The sequence below is a fragment of the Xenopus laevis genome, chromosome 3S (genome assembly GCF_017654675.1).
Source record: "Xenopus laevis strain J_2021 chromosome 3S, Xenopus_laevis_v10.1, whole genome shotgun sequence".
Classification (NCBI taxonomy): Eukaryota; Metazoa; Chordata; class Amphibia; order Anura; family Pipidae; genus Xenopus; species Xenopus laevis.
This window is the reverse complement of record NC_054376.1, coordinates 5,207,128-5,224,070: the sequence shown is the minus strand read 5'-3', so window position 1 is coordinate 5,224,070 and position 16,943 is coordinate 5,207,128. Positions and strand designations below refer to the sequence as shown.

Genomic DNA, 16,943 nt, shown 5'->3' with positions numbered 1-16,943 from the left:
CTAATTGTTTTCCTAAGCAGAAGAACATCAGAGCAGCCTCTTTCTTTCTCCTGACAACTTCCTTGACTACTTGGTGGTCAGACTGGTCAGAAACTGACCAGCAGGTGGCGCTGTTGGAGCAAAATACATTCATATTAACAGCACATGTATCCCTTAATATCTTGGAATAAAAAGAAAATAAATAATGAATGTAAATGACAAAAGTACTTAAAATATCACTCTCATCAATTTTACATTCACTTATTTTAAAGGTTTACTTATTCTTTAAGTTTCTATTGGGCACAGCAAGGCTTCAATCTCCTCTGCAACCTCATAGGCTCACAGGACAGTCCAATTAACATAATTATTACAACAACAAAAAAACGACAATTATTGCCTATGATTGTATTGGCTGACTTGCCCACCCAACCAGAATGCTTCACCTTCGGACGCCCGTCCAGTGGCACCCTATCATCTGCAACATCAGTGTCACCTACATTTTACTAGACTAGAAACTCATTTGGGTGAGTCAAACCAATCTGGGATAGGATATGTGGCCCCGGGCCTTTAGCATCACTGGGGCCACTTGCTGGTAAATTGTTTAAATCACTCCCAATACTCTCCCATACAAAGGGGTCTGGTCTCCCACTTATCATTCCAATGCCTATAAGAAGAGTGGGACAAAGGTAATCGATTGTATTGATCGCTCTAGCCACTAGAGGGAGCTGTTGCATCTGGACAGATCAAACCTTTTCAGATTGCAATAAAGCAGTCATCTATTGCAGGTATGCTAAGGACATTTGCAGGTATCCTCCCAGAGTTCCCCCAGTGCAACTCATTTGCATATTCATGAGCAGACAGAGAACCAATAGCAGGAACTGGTTGGGTCTAAGTCATGAGGGTCTTCCTGATACACCATTCCCGCATTTTCCAATGAGAATCCTGCCCTGTGCAAAATCATACATATCCATAAAATTGTAACAGCCGGGACTGGGACAGGTTTCTGCATAACCCAAGGTTTAGTGCAAAATAAAAAAATAATAATAGTATTTTAGATAATGAAACCAGATGGTGGGGTTATTTTCCCCTGATGCAACGATTATGGCCGACACGAGCAGATATTTTTAACTGGATCAAAAAATGTGATGATTTTAGGAAAGATGTGTGTACTCCTGCTGAACAATTATTACACAGTGGAGTAACTGGATATTACTGGGCCCCACAGCCAAAAAGTTGACCTGTTTTACCAATATGTGTATATGAATTAGAGCCTCATGGGCCCCTATACCTCCTAGAAAGATTTTCAAAGACCGGGCTGGCGACAAAAGACAAATGATCAGCAAAAAAAACAGCCTTGTGGCAGGTGCCCCTCTAAATGAGCTGGCGGCCATATTGTTGTTTTAATACAGATCTTTGTTTTGGTTTATGGGGCTACGTTTACTGAGCCTTCCAATTCCCACAGACCCTGTGAATAGTAAAATATCTTAACTTTGATATTGGGCAACGAGATGTGGAAGTTACGGGAATACAGAAATGGGGCAAAGGGGTGTTTTTTTTTTGTCCATTTACAGGTCAAGGAAGAGATTAAAGGACAAACAAGCAGTCAATATGATCTATGGACCAGGCCATTTAACCAAGACACCTGCTAAGCTTTATTCCCTTCCGGCTGTGTGTGAGCCACAGCATCATCCAGGTTATGCGCAAGCCTGATTCGCTGGCTCTCAGGAAGCTTCACCATCAACTACAGCGCCTGATTGGATGGCAGATGCAGAGCCTGGTGGTGCATAAGCAGGTACATGAATATAACGAGGGGAGGGGGATATGGCTTCTCTCTGGGGTATTAGTATTGATATGAGCAGTGCAACGAGGGCAGTTCTGCTGTTTGCATTGATTAAACACAAGGCTTTCAGTATATTATTGTTTCCTCTTCGGTACATATGTATTCGTGGCCTTTTCCTTAGCAACCCCAGCCTTAGTCTTATAATACCCCCCCCAAATGATTTCCTTTTCTTCTACCCTGTAGCTTGGGGACAAGCACAGATATGGCTGCAGACAGTCACACGCTCTTAAATTATTGTTTGACCTCCTCCACGACGAGCTGCACCGTTGCACTTAAAACTGGAAGAACAAAGTAGCGCCATCAGGTGTAATGGCAGCGCAAACCATTCCAGAAAGAAGGGCTTAACTTGCCCTTACTGCAACGCCGGGGTTAAGACGGGTCTGCTCCGGATTCCTCTGGTTACTTTCCTTGTCCATAGCGAAGTGGTCTTGGATTAAACCAAGTGGTGGGTGGAGTAGCAGGATATGTACGGATAAAAGCAGCTATGTTAAATAATAATATAATAAAACTCTCTCTCTCTCTTTAAGGAATTCCATGTGGCTTCTAATAGCCATACATTCTGGCCTTCAAGATTCTCAATAATAAAAAAAAAAGCAGTAGAACCTCAAAAAAAACAAATTTCCTTTTTCTAAAATTATGAGGCGGAACACAACTTCCGAGCAAAATACTCATGGTTCCTCTGAGTGTTGTTCTTCACATCCATATAGTTATAGACCCTAAACGAGTGGCCATACTCTGCATGACTCTATATGGCTGCATTGTGTAAACCTGAATGTGATGTGCAGATTTCACCTGCCCTGCAGGGGGTGCCAGTGCACAGTAAAAGCTCTCCAGTATCGGATCTTTATCTGCTGCACAGGGAGTCACAGTGCACGGCAGCCTTCCCATGTGACATTTGCAAGGGAGTCTCATAAAGACCATTCCTCTTCATGTGCCGAAATAGCAGAGTTCCCAGTTGAGGAGGAAACAGGACATGGAAAATAATGGGGGGCAAATCTCAGGACCAGTTGAGGTTAAACCCCTTGGATAACATGACCTCCTCCAGGTCTTTGTCCTCCTCCTTCTCACGCAGTCTCTGTTCCTCCAGCAGGGCCACCAGAGCGTCTCTCTGTTCAACCACGTCCAGCATCTCGTTCAGTATCTTCTTCTCGTCTGTGAGCTCCTGCTCCGTTTTCAAGTGATCTGCAAAGAGATGCGATAATAGAGCTCAAACAGTACTCAAAAGAATGCAGCAGCTGGATTCTGCTACCTTGTTTCAGGAGTCAGACCCAGCAGTGCAGAGAATATAATGTTCATTTGTTTTCTTGCGTTTGAAAAAGGTCCCTTTCTATTTAAACCTTTAAAATAATTGAATGTAAAATTGATGACAGTTTCTGACCAGTCTGACCACCAAGTTGTCAAGAAAGTTGTCAGGAGAAAGAAAGAGGCTGCTCTGATGTTCTTCTGCTTAGGAAAACAATTAGAAACCTTTCTCAAATCTTTCCTAAGCAGAAGAACATCAGAGCAGCCTCTTTCTTTCTCCTGACAACTTCCTTGACTACTTGGTGGTCAGACTGATCAGAAACTGACCAGCAGGTGGTGCTGTTGGAACAAAATTCATTCATATTAACAGCACATGTATCCCTTAATATCTTGGAATTAAAAGAAAATCAATGATGAATGTAAATGACAAAAGGACTTAGAATAAAACTCTCGTCAATTTTACATTCACTTATTTTAAAGGTTTACTTATCCTTTAAGCTGAAATGATTTGGTGCCTCCGCTACCTTCCAATGCCATGCGCTCTCGGAGCTCCTGCTGCAGTCGGCTCTGTCTGTCCTCTAACTCCAACTCCCGGGCACTAAGTAAATACAAACAGACAAAATGAGGAATTCATACTAAATAACTGTACATTAATCAGAAACAACCAATACATGGTCCTAAAACCCTTAAAGGACACTGACAATGTTGGAAAATATCTTCAGTTACATCACAATTATAGAATTTATCTATTAAATGCCCATTAAAGACAGGGGCGTGTTTGTGTTTGTTAACGGGATTAATATTTCCGCTGTATTATTGGAAGGAAGGTGCTGGTCTCATTAACAATAACTCACAAGATCATGAGCTCTGATTCGTATCGCACCAGCGCATTCTTCTCCTGCACCAGGCGGAACCATTCCTGCATGAGTTTCGGGTCGTCCTTCTTTCCCATCCCTGCAACAGACACAGGAGGTTATGAGCTTGACAGGATAGAAGGAATATCAGGAGTATGATGAAGGAAAAGAAACCAAAGCTGAAAATGGAGAGCGCCCCCTGGTGGAGGTGCAGGGAAGAAAGGGAAGCTGCCTACAAATAGGACGACTTGGGAGGCTCAGTATTGATAAATTGTATTGGGGGCAATTAAAGGACAAATAATAGGAGTCTGGTGACCGGCAGCCTCTATGAAACGGGATGAATAACTGCCACTATAATACACAAGCCTAGAGATGTACATAAATTGTACTAGATGGGCCTGCAAATAAGCATCTGCTCATAAAGGGGAAGTATTCACATCCCTGCTGATTAAAATATGGGCAATACCATTTCTATTACTGAATTTCAAACATCAGTGTTGCAGATATCAGTCTCATGACTAGTGATGTTGTCATCCATGTTTGCTCTTATTTCAAATCATATATCATTTTTAGTATTTCTATGACAAGTTAAAGTCACTCTTTACAGGCAGGGAGTGCATTTCTTGGTGTTCGTGTGACTATTAGCTTTTGGGCAAACAGCAGCAGCCTGGTCTTGCTTTACGGCAGGGACACTACTACGATATACTATAATGAGCAGAGGCAAGCTTATATGTAGGCAACCTGGGAGGACACCTGAGGCCCTGAATTCCAGTGGGTTGAAGGTTGAGGTGGATCGGGGGTGTCAGGGGGTATACCCTAAAGCAGGGGTCCCCAACTATTGGGCCGCGGGCTGCAGACATACCTGAACTGGGTCGCCGAGCTGAGCCTTTTGACGTTGGTATGCCCGAATTTGACGCGGCGAGGGCCATTTTAGAAGCTTATGGGTTTTGTTTGTTCAGCCTCAGATCTCTTATATTCTCCTACTATAATAGCCAGAGGTGTGGAGTTGGAGTCATGGAGTCGGAGGCAAGTTTGGGTATCCGGAGTCGGAGTCATAGAAATTGTAACTTTAAATTTTGAATGTTGGAAATTTGCGATAACATGCAGTTGTGTTGAATGCAGCACATTTTCTTAGTCTGCGTAATATTTGCTGTCATATTGATTTCATTTGTTTAATGTGAAAATCAAATAAAATATTTGAAACATTAAAAAATTAAAAATTAAAATTGCAACAATGTCCTATTTCACAGATGAAAGCAGATAGGAAAGGCTCATGTATATTTGTGTGGATAGGAAAGTCTGGCTATAACAGTGGGAGAGAGAAGGAATCTGAGGCAGAATAAACAAACCCCTAAGATACTAAAATGAGCCTCTAGGGTAGACATATAGGTTGGGGGATAGAGTGAATGCCCATTGCTTTCCTTCTTATTCCTGTAAGCTCAGTATACAGCCTAAGGATAGCTATAAGAATATTTGGGAAGAGCACTCATAATAATGAGGTTTTGGAATAGAATAATATAATAATGAATAGCTATTGGTGGCTCTTGACCAATTACCAATGGTTGTTGCCTTAGTAATGGCAATGCCTAGTTTTGATATTATCATTACTATTACAAGGGACATGAGTGACTTGTGTTTACTGCCATAGCAACAGCCAACTAGGCATTGGCATTACAAAGGCACCCGATGGGGCTCTATTTTAAAGCATAAGTAAACCTTTAAAATAGGTGAAGGCAAAATTGATGAGAGTGTTATTCTAAGCACTTTTGCCATTTACATTCATTATTTATTTTCTTTGTATTCCAAGATATTAAGGGATACATGTGCTGTTAATAAAACAGAAGAACATCAGAGCAGCCTCTTTCTTTCTCCTGACAACTTCCTTGACTACTTGGTGGTCAGACTGATCAGAAACTGACCAGCAGGTGGCGCTGTTGGAACAAAATTCATTCATATTAACAGCACATGTATCCCTTAATATCTTGGAATACAAAGAAAATAAATAATGAATGTAAATGACAAAAGTTCTTAGAATAGCACTTTCATCAATTTTACATTATTATTATTAACATGTATTTTTATAGCGCAAACATATTCCGAATTGCTTATTTTAAAGATTTACTCATCCTCTAAGCATGAAGGGCCAGGGCAAGTGCCCGATTGGTCAGCCATGGTAAGGCGGGGCTTAAATAAATATTATAAAACTCGTGTACAAAAGTTAAATGGAATAACATGAATTATTAGGTATATTTTTGCACGGCTGAATCCTAAATTAAGTTCTGGCCTAGTAATGATGAGACAACAGTATCCCTTTAAATTTCCAGACAAAAGAATGGGCTTTCTCCCTGCATTCTCACACAGCTGCTGTAAGGAGCAAGCCTCATGCAAGCTATTTACACAGGGGATCATGGGAGAGTGAAAGCAGACTACGTGGTATGCAGTTCTCCTATCACAAGGGGTCGCGGGTCAGAAAGTTCAGGGAGGGGGGCACTGCACAAATCTACTTTACCTTCATGGGCACAGCAGGGACAGAAGGATAGAGGTCTACGACGTGGAGTCCCGGCAACGGGATCAACTTCATAGAATTAGACAAAGGAAAGAGAGGGACAGGAGAGCGTGGCAGGTGTGAGACAGCAGGAGGGAATGGCAGGTAAGGGAGGCGACATTGGACAAAACAAAGAAAAGGAGAGAAGCAAAAGGAAAGAGCGTGAGAGTGAGAAAAACAGGAAACAACAAGAAGAAGGTCGGAAGCAAAACTAAGATATAAATTATTACACACGGATTCAATCGACTCCCTCCCAAATCTTTATTATATCTGTGCCCAAATAGAGGGAAGTTGCTGGTACAGTCACACCCAAAATACCAAACAAACCCGGATCATTGGCCCAATCAGCAGGGGGATAACACAGTGATTACAGCTGGAAAAAAGTTCCTCCTTATTGATCCCGTAATAACTTGGCCCAGAAAGAGTTGGACAAAAGAGTTGGACAGCAGTGCTCCAGCCCAGCAAATATAGAGGAAAACAGGAGATCTTTATCTTTTGGATGTTAAAGGCCAACTATACTACTATTTAATTTAATATATACATGGCACGGCCAGTTGAACCAGACGATAGAACTTTCCAAAGCAGGAACAAACCCAAAGTTTGCTCATAGTCTGTACAGAGAGATCCCATAAAACTATAGCAGCATAGGTATTCCCTGTACTAAGCACAATTCAGCAGGAACAGTCCCTAAGTTTGCTCATAGTCTGAACAGAGAGATCCCATAAAACTATGGCAGCATAGGTATTCCCCTGTACTAAGCACAATTCAGCAGGAACAGCCTCCTAAGTTTGCTCATAGTCTGTACAGAGAGATCCCATAAAACTATGGCAGCATAGGTATTCCCTGTACTAAGCACAATTCAGCAGGAACAGTCCCTAAGTTTGCTCATAGTCTGTACAGAGAGATACCATAAAACTATGGCAGCATAGGTATTCCCTGTACTAAGCACAATCCAGCAGGAACAGTCCCCTAAGTTTACTCATAGTCTGTACAGAGAGATACCATAAAACTATGCCAGCATAGGTATTCCTCTGTACTAAGCACAATTCAGCAGGAACAGTCCCTAAGTTTGTTCATAGTCTGTACAGAGAGATCCCATAAAACTATGGCAGCATAGGTATTCCCCTGTACTAAGCACAATTCAGCAGGAACAGTCCCTAAGTTTGCTCATAGTCTGTACAGAGAGATCCCATAAAACTAGGGCAGCATAGGTATTCCTTGTACTAAGCACAATTCAGCAGGAACAGCCCCTAAGTTTGCTCATAGTCTGTACAGAGAGATAACATAAAACTATGGCAGCATAGGTATTCCCTGTACTAAGCACAATTCAGCAGGAACAGTCCCCTAAGTTTGCTCATAGTCTGTACAGAGAGATAACATAAAACTATGGCAGCATAGGTATTCCTTGTACTAAGCACAATTCAGCAGGAACAGCCCCTAAGTTTGCTCATAGTCTGTACAGAGAGATAACATAAAACTATGGCAGCATAGGTATTCCCTGTACTAAGCACAATTCAGCAGGAACAGTCCCTAAGTTTGCTCATAGTCTGAACAGAGAGATCCCATAAAACTATGGCAGCATAGGTATTCCCCTGTACTAAGCACAATTCAGCAGGAACAGCCTCCTAAGTTTGCTCATAGTCTGTACAGAGAGATCCCATAAAACTATGGCAGCATAGGTATTCCCTGTACTAAGCACAATTCAGCAGGAACAGTCCCTAAGTTTGCTCATAGTCTGAACAGAGAGATCCCATAAAACTATGGCAGCATAGGTATTCCCTGTACTAAGCACAATTCAGCAGGAACAGCCTCCTAAGTTTGCTCATAGTCTGTACAGAGAGATCCCATAAAACTATGGCAGCATAGGTATTCCCTGTACTAAGCACAATTCAGCAGGAACAGTCCCTAAGTTTGCTCATAGTCTGTACAGAGAGATACCATAAAACTATGGCAGCATAGGTATTCCCTGTACTAAGCACAATCCAGCAGGAACAGTCCCCTAAGTTTACTCATAGTCTGTACAGAGAGATACCATAAAACTATGCCAGCATAGGTATTCCTCTGTACTAAGCACAATTCAGCAGGAACAGTCCCTAAGTTTGTTCATAGTCTGTACAGAGAGATCCCATAAAACTATGGCAGCATAGGTATTCCCCTGTACTAAGCACAATTCAGCAGGAACAGTCCCTAAGTTTGCTCATAGTCTGTACAGAGAGATCCCATAAAACTATGGCAGCATAGGTATTCCTTGTACTAAGCACAATTCAGCAGGAACAGCCCCTAAGTTTGCTCATAGTCTGTACAGAGAGATAACATAAAACTATGGCAGCATAGGTATTCCCTGTACTAAGCACAATTCAGCAGGAACAGTCCCCTAAGTTTGCTCATAGTCTGTACAGAGAGATAACATAAAACTATGGCAGCATAGGTATTCCTTGTACTAAGCACAATTCAGCAGGAACAGCCCCTAAGTTTGCTCATAGTCTGTACAGAGAGATAACATAAAACTATGGCAGCATAGGTATTCCCTGTACTAAGCACAATTCAGCAGGAACAGTCCCTAAGTTTGCTCATAGTCTGAACAGAGAGATCCCATAAAACTATGGCAGCATAGGTATTCCCCTGTACTAAGCACAATTCAGCAGGAACAGCCTCCTAAGTTTGCTCATAGTCTGTACAGAGAGATCCCATAAAACTATGGCAGCATAGGTATTCCCTGTACTAAGCACAATCCAGCAGGAACAGTCCCCTAAGTTTACTCATAGTCTGTACAGAGAGATACCATAAAACTATGCCAGCATAGGTATTCCTCTGTACTAAGCACAATTCAGCAGGAACAGTCCCTAAGTTTGTTCATAGTCTGTACAGAGAGATCCCATAAAACTATGGCAGCATAGGTATTCCCCTGTACTAAGCACAATTCAGCAGGAACAGTCCCTAAGTTTGCTCATAGTCTGTACAGAGAGATCCCATAAAACTATGGCAGCATAGGTATTCCTTGTACTAAGCACAATTCAGCAGGAACAGCCCCTAAGTTTGCTCATAGTCTGTACAGAGAGATAACATAAAACTATGGCAGCATAGGTATTCCCTGTACTAAGCACAATTCAGCAGGAACAGTCCCCTAAGTTTGCTCATAGTCTGTACAGAGAGATAACATAAAACTATGGCAGCATAGGTATTCCTTGTACTAAGCACAATTCAGCAGGAACAGCCCCTAAGTTTGCTCATAGTCTGTACAGAGAGATAACATAAAACTATGGCAGCATAGGTATTCCCTGTACTAAGCACAATTCAGCAGGAACAGACCCTAAATTTGCTCATAGTCTGTACAGAGAGATAACATAAAACTATGGCAGCATAGGTATTCCCTGTACTAAGCACAATTCAGCAGGAACAGTCCCCTAAGTTTGTTCATAGTCTGTACAGAGAGATAACATAAAACTATGGCAGCATAGGTATTCCCTGTACTAAGCACAATTCAGCAGGAACAGTCCCCTAAGTTTGTTCATAGTCTGTACAGAGAGATAACATAAAACTATGGCAGCATAGGTATTCCCTGTACTAAGCACAATTCAGCAGAGAACAGTCCCTAAGTTTGCTCATAGTCTGTACAGAGAGATCCCATAAAACTATGGCAGCATAGGTATTCCCTGTACTAAGCACAATTCAGCAGGAACAGCCCCTAAGTTTGCTCATAGTCTGTACAGAGAGATCCCATAAAACTATGGCAGCATAGGTATTCCCTGTACTAAGCACAATTCAGCAGGAACAGCCCCTAAGTTTGCTCATAGTCTGTACAGAGAGATCCCATAAAAACTATGGCAGCATAGGTATTCCCCTGTACTAAGCACAATTCAGCAGGAACAGCCTCCTAAGTTTGCTCATAGTCTGTACAGAGAGATCCCATAAAACTATGGCAGCATAGGTATTCCCTGTACTAAGCACAATTCAGCAGGAACAGTCCCTAAGTTTGCTCATAGTCTGTACAGAGAGATAACATAAAACTATGGCAGCATAGGTATTCCCTGTACTAAGCACAATTCAGCAGGAACAGTCCCCTAAATTTGCTCATAGTCTGTATAGAGAGATCCCATAAATCTATGACAGCATAGGTATTCCCTGTACTAAGCACAATTCAGCAGAGAACAGTCCCTAAGTTTGCTCATAGTCTGTACAGAGAGATAACATAAAACTATGGCAGCATAGGTATTCCCTGTACTAAGCACAATTCAGCAGGAACAGTCCCTAAGTTTGCTCATAGTCTGTACAGAGAGATCCCATAAAACTATGGCAGCATAGGTATTCCCTGTACTAAGCACAATTCAGCAGGAACAGACCCTAAATTTGCTCATAGTCTGTACAGAGAGATAACATAAAACTATGGCAGCATAGGTATTCCCTGTACTAAGCACAATTCAGCAGGAACAGTCCCCTAAGTTTGTTCATAGTCTGTACAGAGAGATAACATAAAACTATGGCAGCATAGGTATTCCCTGTACTAAGCACAATTCAGCAGGAACAGTCCCCTAAGTTTGTTCATAGTCTGTACAGAGAGATAACATAAAACTATGGCAGCATAGGTATTCCCTGTACTAAGCACAATTCAGCAGAGAACAGTCCCTAAGTTTGCTCATAGTCTGTACAGAGAGATCCCATAAAACTATGGCAGCATAGGTATTCCCTGTACTAAGCACAATTCAGCAGGAACAGTCCCCTAAGTTTGCTCATAGTCTGTACAGAGAGATAACATAAAACTATGGCAGCATAGGTATTCCTTGTACTAAGCACAATTCAGCAGGAACAGCCCCTAAGTTTGCTCATAGTCTGTACAGAGAGATAACATAAAACTATGGCAGCATAGGTATTCCCTGTACTAAGCACAATTCAGCAGGAACAGTCCCCTAAGTTTGTTCATAGTCTGTACAGAGAGATAACATAAAACTATGACAGCATAGGTATTCCCTGTACTAAGCACAATTCAGCAGGAACAGCCCCTAAGTTTGCTCCTAGTCTGTACAGAGTGATCCCATAAAACTATGGCAGCATAGGTATTCCCTGTACTAAGCACAATTCAGCAGGAACAGCCCCTAAGTTTGCTCATAGTCTGTACAGAGAGATCCCATAAAACTATGGCAGCATAGGTATTCCCTGTACTAAGCACAATTCAGCAGGAACAGTCCCCTAAGTTTGTTCATAGTCTGTACAGAGAGATCCCATAAAACTATGGCAGCATAGGTATTCCCTGTACTAAGCTAAATTGTCCAGTTTCAGGCCTGTACTCGTAGAATTTCATTAATGATGATGTTCTCACTTCCGTTTTTGTAACAATGTTCCATGAATGTAGGGACATGTGATATTGCAGTGTATTTTCTCAGTGCCTTCACACCTTCAGTTACATGTGGCCAATACTAACAGAATGTGGGTAGGTGGGAGGGGCCTTAAACAAATTTAAATGAGGTGTTCCTCATAAGTGTTTGCCTTAACGGATTCAGTGATACCATGTGACACACACAGAATCATGGGGGTTAAGAACATTATGATATGTGGAATGAATGACTGAAACAGGTTCATGCAGAATGTGTTCATTTTTTCCTCCATCATTTTATATTTGTCAGATTTATATTAATCTACATAACAAATTACAAATTATTTTTAGTTTTTTTAGCTGGTAATGGGACAGGTTGGTTAGAGAGCGACATTAATAGTCATGTCGTGGGTTAGTTATTATTAAATATTATAATAAACTGAGTTATCCGACATAAAATAAGTTAGAAGTGGGTGCTTTTAGGAATATCACAGATTTGCTTTTGTTAACTATATCCTATAAGTAGGTTTCTATTCTATTAACATTCCCTTAAAGGACAAGTAAACCTCTTAAATAAGTGAATGTAAAATTGCTGAAAGTGATATTCTAAGCACTTTGTCATTTACATTCATTATTTATTTTCTTTTTATCCCAAGATATTAAGGGATACATGTTCTGTTAATATGAATGAATTTTGTTCCAACAGCGCCACCTGCTGGTCAGTTTCTGACCAGTCTGACCACCAAGTAGTCAAGAAAGTTGTCAGGAGAAAGAAAGAGGCTGCTCTGATGTTCTTCTGCTTAGGAAAACAATTAGAAACCTTTCTCAAATCTTTCCTAAGCAGAAGAACATCAGAGCAGCCTCTTTCTTTCTCCTGACAACTTCCTTGACTACTTGGTGGTCAGACTGGTCAGAAACTGACCAGCAGGTGGCGCTGTTGGAACAAAATATATTCATATTAACAGCACATGTATCCCTTAATATACTGGAATAAAAAAAAAACAATGAATGTAAATGACAAAAGTTCTTAGAATAGCACTCTCATCAATTTTACATTCACTTATTTTAAAAGTTTACTTATACTTTAAGCCCTGCAACATCATCCCTTTCTGTTTTCCCAGCAATCCCTTCTGCTACCGTGGTCCAGGTTCAGCAGCAAGGTGCTCTACTAGAAAGTACCCCAAGTCTGCTCAGGAACCCTGGCTAGTGATCAGAGTCACCAGGAATGAATTTGGGTTTCTTTGTCCAAGACTTTAGCTGTATATCATATTTTAGGAAAAGTGAAAATAAATCTCAAAATAGGATTAATTGTACAAATCAGTTGAGTAGGAAATAAAGTAATAATATAGTGAATAAAGTACCCCCTATTGTAAAATATAAGGATATTATAAGTCATATTATAAGAGGAGTTCCATGACCATATAAAAACATGAGACCGAAGGCCGAGTGCTTTTTTACAGGTCATGGAACGCCGAGGTAACTTCTAATATCTTCATATTTTCCAACAAGGGGTACTTTATTTATTATAATACACAAGTTTTAGTGAGTCATGTGACAAATATTACATCACTACTCATTGTTTATAACTGATGACATCACTACTCACCGTTTATAACTGATGACATCACTAGTCACCGTTTATAAGGATATAATTTACAAGATATTCATGGCTTTTGTGTATTATAATAGGACATAATTCCCAGGCCCATGTAACATGCAAGTGTTAATGCCATGGGATGAAGGAAAGGAGAAGACCGTCACCTCCACATTAGAATGGCAACTGTACCAGGACTTCTGGCTCTAGAATGACTCTAGAATGACTCTTCTTGTTGTTTCCAGGGGGTGGGTTGAGGGGATCAGAGGGAACAGGAGAGAACTTGTTGGAGGGAGAGGAGTAAGATCTGGGGGAGTGCAGGTTAGTACTGGGGTGTACTTTTGGGCATACATACCACCCAGATGCAAATCGATGAGGTCACTGTCATAAGACTCTCCCCAATAGTCTACAACAAGGAATGGTGAAGAGAGTTATAGCATCAGCAAAACAGAGATAGAGCCGAGCAGGAGAGAATCAGAGAATAAGAGAGAAAATCAGAGCAGATGAATAAAGCAGAGGGGAGATATCAAGAATAAGGGAATTAAAGATGGAGAGTGCTTGGGGAGAGATTCAGAGACAGAGAAAAGCTGGTGAATAAAGAAGATGGAATACAGAGAATCATAGGGCAGAGGAGAATCCAATTAAAGCAGAATAGGGCTAATGCCCAGGGAGAAGTAGAAGGTAAGAAGCTCTATAGAGCAGGAAGCCATGAGTGTGCCCATGATAATGCCAATGGGCAGAGAAAGCCAAGAGGGGTGAGAGAGCACAGAAGTAGTAGAGACAGAGAGAGACACAGCACTGGACACTCAGTGAATATCGTGCAGACACAGCATGCGACTAGACAGTACAGATGGAAATATACTTTAGTAGAATATGGCAGGTGGGGGTTATATATAGCTCTTACACCCAATATGGCCTTGTCAGCAGTTTTTAAATCTTATACTAGGGCCCCTTCAGGCTAGGGGTGGGGACAAACCCTAGGGGCCATGGGACATGAAATTTTTTTTTCCCTGCTGGTCCCGGATTTCAGAAATTGATGTGGAAACAGTGGATATACCAGGCACCCCCTTTCTACATCCCCTTCCTATTGCCAACAGCTGAAGATGTCAATTTTATTAAAGGGATAGAGTCATGGAAAAACATGTTTTTTTCAAAACACATCAGTTAATAGTGCTGCTCCGGCAGAATTCTGCACTGAAATCCATTTCTCAAAAGAGCAAACAGATTTTGTTATATTCAATTTTGAAATCGGACATGGGGCTAGACATGTTGTCAATTTCCCAGCTGCCTCCAGTCATGTGACTTGTGCTCTGATAAACTTCAGTCACCCTTTACTGCTGTACTGCAAGTTGGACTGATATCACCCCTCCCTTCCCCCCCCCCAGCAGCCTAACAACAAAACAATGGGAAGGTAACCAGATAACAGCTCCCTAACACAAGATAACAGCTGCCTGGTAGATCTAAGAACAGCACTCAATAGTAAAAGCCAAGTCCCACTGAGACCAATTCAGTAGCAGCCAGCCAGAAAGTAATTCCATCCTAAAGTGCAGGCACAAGTCACATGACTGGGGCAGCTGGGAAATTGACAATATGTCTAGCCCCATGTCAGATTTCAAAATTGAATATAAAAAAATCTGTTTACTCTTTTGAGAAATGGATTTCAGTGCAGAATTCTGCCGGAGCGGCACTATTAACTGATGTGTTTTGAAAAAAACATGTTTTTCCATGACTCTATCCCTTTTAGGTTTTACTTCTCCACTCGCTGCGTAAGGGCCTGGACGATTTATAGGATCCTTTTATAATCATGTGCTGAGGAATAACAAAGAACAATGCTGTCCAACTTCTTTGTTTGGTTTAATAAAGAAATATAGTGCTTGATATATATTTATCTATATTTATATATATTTATAGCCAGCTATTATAAGGTCAAATATTACTTAGAGGCTGCAAACTAGATAGGTTGGTGCTTAAACAGATCAGCCAATCAGAGAGCATTTACCCAGAGCTCCCACAGATTTAATCCCATTGCTCGGTTTCCCATACTAAAGGTCTGAAGCTGCACTTTACCCCTATCTTATATATATAAATATATTTATTTATTTTAATTTATGAAAAGTTAAGTTGGATATAGGCTTAATTGTAATATACCTCACATTATCCTTGAATTATAATATTAACTTGTAAACCAAGGAGCTGTTATTTAAGCAATAACTATGAAAAGCAAGATTGTCTTACAATACAACAGTCTCACACATACCAAGCAGCGTCTGACAGGGCCCCTTGGGGCCCATCATTGAACCTGACATCCAAGGCGCACACTAGTAATTAAATAAAGATCGTGCTAAATGGTATAGCATTTATATAGGGGTTTGGTGAAAAAAACAAAGTACTGTTGGATATTGCCCCAGACTGGGGATCAGTAGACCCACTAGAAGATCTTCTGGTTCTCGGACTATAACAAACAATCCCTTTTATATTTACTTCCTTTGCAATCAGGACCACTGACTCGGGTTTATCCTCGACACCTATGCCTTGGGGGATGCAAGGGGTTAAAACATGAAGAGCTCCAGAACAAACATCTGCCCCTGACCCCGGATCCCTGCAGTACAGAATAATTATATAATTGGTCCTAGATTGGTTTTTTGAGGGGCTCAGTTAAGTGGGTTTTGAACAAACTGATTGGGAAGGAAACTGACAGTTGGTGCCAAATTTCATGGTCCCTCGTGGCCATGTGCTGGTATCCATACAGTTGAACCATTGAAAAGAAAGTATCAGATTATGAATCTGTATCCTCTGAGAAAGAACAGGCCTAACTATGCACATATCAACCGGCAAAAACGAAGTGCAAGCTTATGCGGCAGTTAAGGAAATACCTGCTTCTCCCCGCAGAGCTTTCTCCACGGCCACTCCTCGCTCCTCCAACTGTCGCTGCTTCTCTTCCACTTGTTCCAGCTGCCGCTGAATGATCTGCAAGACACGTGCCAAGACATTCATGCCCAATGGGCTCATTCCAGGACATCCACATAAATCAGTTACTAAATGATGGGGGTCACCCCGGGCCATGAGATTTGCCTTTTGAAGTAATTTAAGAGAGAGACAGTGGGTGGATTGCTGCCATGTTCTGGGTGTATCGGGGCATAGCTGGGTGGATTTGGGGAGTGCCATTTATTTGGGCACCTTCTCACTGGGGCCCAGTTCTATGTAGGTGGCAGGGCTCATCACCCAGGGGGCACAGGTAGTTGTGGCCTAATAACTGGGGTTCTCAGGGCAGGATGATTTCTCATAAAAGCACGGAAAATAACTGACTTTTCTGGTTTATTAATGAAAGGGAAAGTATATTGGTAAGGTGTTCGCAGTGGTATAACTGTAGGGGAAGCAGAAATCATAAACACAAAGATAAAGGGTCCAATAAGAAAAAAAAAATCAGAAACCAACAGTACAGTGTTGGTTCTACCTCATACACCCAACATGCTTACCCCCTATACTTAAATATTCCCATGTTAAAGGATCAGTAACAATCAGAAATGAAAGTGGTTTCTAAGTAATATAAATACAATGCAGTGTTGTCCTGCACTGGTAAA

At 41.3% G+C, this 16,943-nt stretch overlaps 1 protein-coding gene across 6 annotated transcripts in view; it reads right to left on the bottom strand.

Annotated features, from left to right (window-relative positions):
- Positions 1 to 1,420: 1,420 nt before the first annotated feature.
- The window catches only part of mical3.S (microtubule associated monooxygenase, calponin and LIM domain containing 3 S homeolog), a 118,944-nt gene continuing 103,421 nt past the window's right edge, over positions 1,421 to 16,943 (bottom strand). For 3 of the 6 annotated variants that reach the window (XM_041587911.1, XM_041587912.1, XM_041587910.1), the window contains 6 exons: positions 16,236 to 16,329; positions 13,718 to 13,768; positions 6,425 to 6,490; positions 3,916 to 4,015; positions 3,586 to 3,659; positions 1,421 to 3,001 (listed from right to left, as the gene is read on the bottom strand). In XM_041587911.1, the coding sequence (XP_041443845.1) occupies positions 2,817 to 3,001; positions 3,586 to 3,659; positions 3,916 to 4,015; positions 6,425 to 6,490; positions 13,718 to 13,768; positions 16,236 to 16,329 (570 nt within the window). In that variant the 3' untranslated portion in view covers positions 1,421 to 2,816. The remainder of the gene's footprint in view (positions 3,002 to 3,585; positions 3,660 to 3,915; positions 4,016 to 6,424; positions 6,491 to 13,717; positions 13,769 to 16,235; positions 16,330 to 16,943) is intronic. The other 3 variants (XM_041587913.1, XM_041587914.1, XM_041587916.1) reach the window with 2 other exon arrangements.